The sequence below is a fragment of the Trichoplax adhaerens genome, genomic scaffold (assembly GCF_000150275.1).
Source record: "Trichoplax adhaerens TRIADscaffold_33 genomic scaffold, whole genome shotgun sequence".
NCBI classification, from domain to species: domain Eukaryota; kingdom Metazoa; phylum Placozoa; class Uniplacotomia; order Trichoplacea; family Trichoplacidae; genus Trichoplax; species Trichoplax adhaerens.
In genome coordinates this window covers 293,801-302,758 of record NW_002060973.1, presented here as the reverse complement: position 1 = coordinate 302,758, position 8,958 = coordinate 293,801, and the positions used below count along the sequence as shown (strand labels likewise).

The following is an 8,958-nucleotide window of genomic DNA, read 5'->3' as shown; positions in this document are numbered from 1 at the left end:
AGATGACGCTGGAAAAAATGTAAGTCTATACCATAAAATGATATTTATGGAGTGAAACTTTGTAGCGTAATTTTCGTAACTTGAATAACATTACAGGTACACGAATTAGAAAAAGCCAAGCAAACTTTAGCGGCTCATGTAGAAGATTTAAAAGCTCAATTAGAAGAGCTTGAAGATGAATTACAACTGGCAGAGGACGGAAAGTTACGCTTAGAGGTATTGAAGTGATTTTCTTGAAGCAGTCATGTTCTTGTGTAAGAAATGTACTTAATGAGCTAAACTGTTATCAATTATACAGGTTAATTTACAAGCGGCCAAATCAAACCTAGATAGAGAGGTCTCACAAAGGGATGAACAAATTGAAGAAGCTCGTCGATCACTTTTAAAACAGGTATTGAAGAATGTTGTACTATTTGATCTGATAATGATCAATATTTATGGTCATGGTGTGATATATTAGGTCAGGGAATTAGAAACTGAAGTAGAAGACGAACGTAGTCAACGCTCGCAGGCGGTTAGCGCTAAGAAGAAGTTGGAAATGGATGTAAAGGAATTGGAATCACAAGTAGAATTGGCAAACAAGTCTAGAGATGATGATGTACGCCAAAACAAGAAGCTTCAGGTAATATATAAATACCATGGCAGTACTGTAATTGTTTTCGTTCGTCAGTAGCGAATTTCTAACGACTTTATTATGTTATAGGGTCAGGTGAAGGAGATGCAAAATGAGTTGGATGAATTAAGAGTATCCAGAGAGGAATTATATGATCAGTCTCGAGATTTGGATAGAAAATTTCGAACAGCTGAGGGTGACTTACGACAAGCGCAAGAAGTAAGTTTGCATCATGTATGTAATATGCATTATTGAATTATTCAAGGTGTATTACATTTATGCTCACAGGAACTTGCTAACTCTGAGAGAGCACGACGAAATGCAGAAGCCGAAAGAGATGAACTAATCGAAGATTCAGCTAGTGCCTCATCCTTGAGGTACGTTGATCTAAATCTAGAGTATGAATAGATGATTTCTCTATTACTTACCTAATCTACTTTTAACGCTCCTCCATGTAGGCAAAGTTGGACTGATGAAAAGAAACGACTAGAAAGTCGTATTAGTGAATTAGAAGACGAACTAGAGGATGAGCAGACTGAAAACTCTTCACAGCAAGATAAATATAGGAAAATGCAAATGCAGGTATAAGGGAAAATCTTAGCCAAATTAACTTTTGTTTTGGTGTTCATTTATTAATGCTGAAGGGTTTCTTTTAGATGGAGCAACTCAATTCTGATCTAGCAGTAGAAAAGTCTGTATCTCAGAAATTAGAAGCTGGCAAGACACAACTAGAACGCCAAGTTAGGAAATATCTGACTTAAAATATGCAATAGTACCGGTAGATGATGTAAACTTAAATCTGATACGATTGTTGAACTATTTTAGAATAAAGATCTACAAGCTAAAGTTTCAGAGTTGGAAACAAGTAGCAGGGCAAAGAGTAAAGCGTTAACACAAACATGGGAGAGTAGAATTAATAATTTAGAAGAACAGCTCGAATCGGAAGCGAGGTAAGGTTATCATGGCTACCATCCCTATAGTCAGATAATCATTTCTAACGGCATGATGACTACTCGTTACTTTAGAGAGAGAACGTCATTGCAAAAGAATAATCGCCGTGCTGAGAAGCGATTGAAAGAATTAACGATTCAAGTGGAAGAGGAAAGGAGGCATGCTGATGAATACAAAGAGCAGGTGAATAGGTGTTATGACTGTAGTATGCAATAGGGCATTATAGTAATCGATTTGACGTAAACTAGGCTGACAAGGCGTCATCACGCTTAAGAAATATGAAGAGACAATTGGATGAAGCGGTAGGTAGAATGACGACAATAACTTTAACTTTAATGATGGTATTGAGGTTACTAGATTTGATGGTGAAATTATTTTGCTGTAGGAGGAGGAGACCAGTCGACAAACAGCTCTGAAGCGTAAAATGCAGCGCGATTTAGATGAGCAAATGGAAGTGAGTGAAGCGCTAACGAGAGAAATTAATGCTTTGAAAACTCGTATGAGGTTAGTAAACTATTTTATCGCATTCTTTTTGCTGCGTTTTGGGTATATTATATCGTCTGATGTACATATTTATGAAATTTAGGCGAGAGAGAGGAGGTCGACGTCGTGGCCAGTTAGCAGCTGATGGCGATGATGATGATAAAGATGATTTAGATAGTAATAATTGAACACCAAAAAATCAGAAATTGGAATTTGCAGTTAAATCTTGCTTTGAAAATATATATTATTATAGAACAAGTGATGATTTACAGAGGAAGATTATAGGAAAGCCGTTCAATGTTCAGTGATAGTAAATGCATATTTTATACACTTTGCGTTAATAGATAGTTTTTTGAATGTTTGATTGCTTATCAAAATTTTTACTGTTACGAATTGCTTTGTCTACTGTACTTGCTATTACTACTTTGGTGTGAAAAACAAAAGGAGATGATTCTCTCTATGCAGTAAATGGACACATTACGCCATGGAATTGCTCTAATGATATTCTTTTTAATTTTACTACAGTACACTAGTTTATACTAACTTATCTAGTACTGTAGTCAAGGTACTATTCAATAGTTTTTGGTACTAAGTTAATTGTTTATTTAGCACAATATTAATGCACTATGCATTTCTAGTTATTGTTTCGGCAAATATTCAAATCTATGGTAATAAGCCTTTCTAAGGAGGTCGTCCTATTTTGTCACTTTTGACTAAATGATTCTTTTCAATTATATATTGTCATTTCTAATGTGAATCAAGTCAAAAGAACAATAAATTAAAGAACTATTAATAAAATCAATCTTGATTGAATAACACGCCAGACCTATACGTCGTCCTATTTGGATATTACATATTTTTAATTTTTTTAGTCGATTATATTTATTGGCAATTTTGGATGGATGATTAAGGTGGATTTCCCTTTTTACTTCGTAAGGTGCAAAGTCTTATCATGGATGAATCGGTGTTATCGTAAAATTTACTTTTGTGAACTGTATATCATGGTCTACGCCTACAGGGCTTAGACGGTGGCATCATTCTGCTACAGATGCCAAGCATAGTAAGAAACTGAAGGTTATAGCATAGTAGATTTTGTTTCTATACGAGTCAGCAATAGCTGTGATTGAAAAGTAGTCTCACTGAGTAACGTCTAGTTTTGCAAAGTCGACTCGCCTGCATTAATCATGTCCATGGATACTGCCTGTTAAATGATTAGCCAAGCAAGTACTGTACACTGTGTACAGCACATAAGAGACCCTCTCCAAGAGTACAGTAGAGTCTCTAGTTTATAGAAAGCTTCCATTGCTGCAATGTAGCCCTAATAAGTAGCATGTGAAACCATTATAAATTACGAGTCGAACCTATGATCCATACTAGTCCTCTATATGCAAAATGGCTTGTCATGGTGAAGGTTAGAGGATGAACGCTATTACACTGTCCGCGTATACAGTATACCGTATATGGAAAGAGAGTGTAGGGACAACAGTTATTTTGTAGTAAACATATACTGGTAATTAGTGTGAAAAATGATCTGCGCAGCCTAGATCGATCGATGATGAGTAGTACGAGAGAGTTAGATAACTGTTTACAGTATCTTGCTCCAATGGATCTACTAGGACTTTGCTACACATCTCAGCTATTCATGCATAAATATTCTGTCATGGCTGCATTAAATTATGAGGTGCACACTGTTCAGATGCATCTAAATTAATAGTAAGCGAAATGATATTGCATGATCTTTCAATTAGATCTCCTTTGCACTCGAAGAAAAGGATGACCATTTGAGCATAAAGCCTACAGTGTATTCCACTAGAGGGTGCTAAGCCTAAATGGATCAGTACAGTCATGGACTCTATCATTAAGCGAATCATATTAGCCATATTGAATAGGGGGTTGTGGCCATGACAACTCATTTTGCACATAGCTCCCACAGAATAAAAGGCATCCTGGTGTGTAAATGGCCTATCCTAACCCTCGTTTTGACCTATTTCCAGCTTGATGCAATGTAGCCCTAATAAAGTAGCATGTGAAACTATTCTAAATTACGAGCCGAACCTATGATCCATACTAGTCCTCTATGTGCAAAATGGCTTGTCATGGTGAAGGTTCGAGGATGAACGCTATTAGATTGTCTACGCACTGTACAGTATATACCGTATATACGAGAAGGAGAGTGTAGCCTAGATCGATCGATGATGAGTAGTACGAGAGAGTTAGATAACTGTTTACAGTATCTTGCTCCAATAGATCTACTAGGACTTTGCTACACATCTTAGCCATTCATGCATAAAATATTCTGTCATGGCTGCATTAAATTATGAGGTGCACACTGCACAGGTGTGTCTAAATTAATAGTAAGCGAAATGATATTGCGCGATCTTTCAATTAGATCTCCTTTGTACTCGAAGAAAAGGATGACCATTTGAGCATGAAGCCTTCAGTGTATTCCACTAGATTCCACTAGAGGGTGCTAAGCCTAAATGGACCAGCATGCAAGCACAGTCATGGACTCCATCATCAAGCGAATGATATTAGCCATATTGGAAAGGGGTTGTGGCCATGACAACTCATTTTGCACATAGCTCCCACAGAATAAAAGGCATCCTGGTGTGTAAATGGCCTATCCTAACCCTCGTTTTGACCCATCTCTAGCTCGATGATGCAGCTGTTGGATGACACCTATTTTGCACAACGAAATCGACGGAGAGAGCGTAAAGGTCTCTATCTGTCTGTCTGTTATCGCCTCCGGTTCCTGGGCTCTGGCCCTCCTAAACGCATGCGTCCTGCAATCCTCCACCTTGCAGCAGGCAGCGTGGATTTGCTGCTGGCATCCACCGCGCGTCCTGCCAAATCTATACTGGAGCTCAGTTGGAAGAAGGCAAATTAGCCCATTGACAGCGTTGATTTTTGCCATTGCATTGCAATTTTCCACTCCATCAGACTTCTCATTTGGTTAACATTAGCTTTAAAATCGATACAAGGAAATTTGATCATGGTGAGTCATGGATAGAGTTGATTAGATTGTGTTTAGCATGATGTAATGCTCGGTTTTAGGCTGTTGTTGTAGCATGACAGCTTGCCTGTTTGATTTTAATCTTCTTTGCATGGTGTTTGTCATTTTTTCATCATGGTCCATAGGCGGATGATAAAGTTAATCCTAAAGCTTATCCTTTAGCGGATCAGCAATTGACCATCAAGATTTTAGATCTTGTACAACAAGCTGTCAATTACAAGCAACTGAAAAAAGGAGCCAATGAAGGTAAAAATGCTTGATAGTCAACAGACACGGCGATATGATTTCATGCAGGAAATCAACTGCGACTGTTGCCATCATGTATTTCTAGGTGCCTATACCTGTAGTCCCGTCAAGAGAATGTAGTCAATATATTCAATAAAATCAATATGATCGATTGTAGATGGAGTAGAACAGCAAAGACGTACAAATAGATGCTTGCATGACTGATTAGCAGATTAGTGTAGAAGCGTTGAAACTGGTTGTTTCACTGATAAATTTCCACCTTCCATGAATCTATTAATGCATGCATGATTGTAGTCAATAGGATCATGTCAAAGTAATCGATTACGGATTAGTAGATTGGTATAGAAGTAGAGATACTTGCTGTTTCATAGATGAATGATCACACTCCGTTTATTGATAGATGCATCATGACTATAGTAAGTAGGATCATGTTAAAATCATGGATTACAGATATCTCGATTGGTGTAGAAAGCGCAGAGACTCAATGTATCATGGATCAATCCCTCAGTTAGTATACTAGGAAAAGACATTGCAAGAAATCAATTTTAGATCTCATTGAGTGTGAGAAATGACTTTCTCATCATCGCATTCAATTTACTATTGTACGACAATACTGTTGTAACATCAAGTAGTGAACGTTGCATAATCCCAATAGTCCTAGCGAGTGATGAGAGATTATCGTTTGCGTTTTCCATCCCGATCAATTTACTACTTTAAGTATGCATCATTTTAGAAAGATCAAGTTGATAGACTGTATAATCGGATAAATTGCTAGTAGTGGATTTTGAATATAAGAAAGCACGAGAAATTTGGTTCACTTAGGAGAAATCCACGCTGACGACATTTGCCATCGCATTTAATGGACTACTACAGTATGTACAGATGCATAAATGTAGTCATGGTAGTAAGTGCAAGTAGGGGACTGTACGCAGTCTAAATAGCTCGAGCAAGTTTAACAAGGTATCAGCTACTTGTTTTCTATTGAAAGAAATCAGTACTGATAGTTGCTATCGTAAATGAATTAATCACGACTTGCATGTCTGGCTTTAGTGATATCAAGTTGATGGACTATATAGAATAGGAGAAATTGCTTGTAATTGATTTTAGATAGAATCAAGGATATAAAATTGCTTCACTAGGGACAAAACACCATCGACAGTGGGCGTCGCATTCAATTTACTCGTATATGGTTAGGCAAAGTCAGGAGATTCAATATTATCTAGAGCATTATTCGATTACGACTAAAAGAGAAACTTAAGCTTGCTATGGGAAGAAAATTACCTCTAGTAGTATCGATCGAATCTATTTACTAGTGCAGGCTAATAGATACATTACTATAGCATCATGACGGCTTAGTATCTGGTACAGATTTAAGATTAAAAATGATTAATTTTACATTTCATAATGCACTGGTGTCCTTGTTAACGGTAGATTATAATTTATCTTTCTATACTAGCAACCAAAGCCTTAAATCGTGGTATCTCGGAATTTATCGTTATGGCTGCCGATACAGAGCCACTGGAGATTTTATTACATCTACCCTTGCTATGTGAAGATAAGGTTGGTTCGGTAGACAATATAATCATAAAAGGAAATATCTAAACGTAGTTAAACCTAAGCTATGCGAACCAAATTTTAAAAAAAACGGAAAAGATATTAAACTTTAGGAGGTCGAAAGTATCCTACAATGTAAATTATTTGATTATTGCAAGTTTCTTCAATAAATCATATCTTTCATTTTGCCTTTAGAATGTGCCCTACGTATTTGTTAAATCCAAACATGGTAAGTGATTATTTAGAACTTAAGCTATTCATCATCAATACAAACATCAAGTTCTTGTTGACATTCTTAACACTGTTCTATTTTGTAATAAGTAAGTAAAGTATCGAAATATAAAGTAGTCAATTTATCTCTGACAAGTACTCTGCATGGCAATTGGGAAGGCGCTACATTAATGTTTATGTACATTAGAAACCCTACTACGTGTACTGCAAACACATTTAGATTGGCTATCGACAATGCAATCTTGAATTAGATTGATAGTGTTATTATTGACCAGCTCGAATTGGAGTTACTTATATTTCTTTTACCTGTATAAATACAGACTTGTGCGAAATGGTTACATTCTCGATTTAATTTTTATAACTTGAAGCTATAATGATGTAATTTTAATATAGTCACTTTATAGCTAACCTTTCTAGCATGCAACACCAATACCTAATGTAGATATTATTGTATTCAACAAGATGTGGATAAATTCTTCCATTTTGTATATTGACCAGAAATAGGCCATAAAAGAATGTCTTTAAATACTCTATCGTTGTTGAAGCAGTTGTTGTACCTTTATAATCATGCATTACCATTAATCTTTATCATTATAGCCATTTTGATTAGAATCTAAACATAGAAAATAACCAGTTAATTATGCAGTAGTTGTATTCTAGTTTTAAAAATGTAGGTGATCTCTTGTAATCGTCATTGGCAGTATTTTGCTAGTGCTCTTTAGCTACTGTAAACGATGTTGAAATAGAGCACTAGTGCAATATAGCTATACTACAATGATAGGTCATAGTGATTAGCAGTTGTATTCAACAACTATGAGTTATGAAAATGAATGGATTGTGCGAGTGCTTTCCTTAACCAGATCTAATCCGATTCAACATGAAATATTTATTTTAAAAGCTGTAGGTCATACAGTTTTGAGCTCAGGTTATAAGAGTTATGTACAGTATTACTTGATTGCATGATGGGGCTGCAAGTTATTCAACGTTTCTACTATTTATAGATATTAAAAAAACTTTGTTATTTGTTTGTGTTTCAATGCTAAGATACTTTAGAGGCTGATCTATCATGGAATGTCTTACAGCAACATTATATCTGTATTAATAATTAAGTAATTACACCACTATAGATGTTCAAATTTATTGATCATTGTCATCCAATTCTGAAAATCAATGCAGAGATTATCATTTCATCTTGCCATTGATATAAATTAAAAAATAGGCTGGCAAGATGCCCATTTTTTTACAATAAACGATTTCGGTTGCTGTATTTGGTATATTTAATAATTTATTGGATAGCAAATGAATAGCCTTTACAGTCTTTTTAATACAGTACAAGAATCACCTTGTTGATCTATTAAGATTATGCAATTTCTTATTACATCATTTCTTGGATATTTCAAATCATGTTACAATTGTGTACTTATGATAGAATCAGTGCCAACATAGATCATGATCTGAAACTAATGTCCATAATTCAATTTTTGGTTATTGTTATTTAAGTATTTTCTTTCATTCTATAGCTTTAGGTAGAGCGTGCAACGTTACTCGTCCGGTAATTGCTTGTGCAGTAACGGCCAATGAAGGATCGCAATTAAAGCCTCAAATCTTGTCGATACAACAAGAAATCGAAAGATTATTAATTTAGTTGAAAAGCTGCTATTATACAAATTTCCACACTATTTCGACTTTTGATATATCCATCCATAGACGATATTATTTGATATTGACAAGTTTATCATATCACTGTCATATGCTATCGTTGAATAACGTTGTACGGATTTTATGATCATCACAAATGGTATTCCTATACGATAACTGTATAGGTTGTATGCAATACTTTGTTGTTTAACTATCTTTCTTATTTCTC

The 8,958-nt window shown here is 35.6% G+C and overlaps 1 protein-coding gene across 1 annotated transcript; it reads left to right on the top strand.

Annotated features, from left to right (window-relative positions):
• Positions 1 to 1,574: 1,574 nt before the first annotated feature.
• On the top strand, positions 1,575 to 8,736 carry TRIADDRAFT_51156 (hoip-prov protein; the record flags this gene model as incomplete). Its single annotated transcript, XM_002117955.1, has 5 exons — positions 1,575 to 1,592; positions 5,186 to 5,306; positions 6,763 to 6,866; positions 7,056 to 7,089; positions 8,612 to 8,736. The coding sequence occupies 5 exons, from the start codon at positions 1,575 to 1,577 to the stop codon at positions 8,734 to 8,736; spliced, it is 402 nt and encodes a 133-aa protein (XP_002117991.1).
• Positions 8,737 to 8,958: the final 222 nt, after the last annotated feature.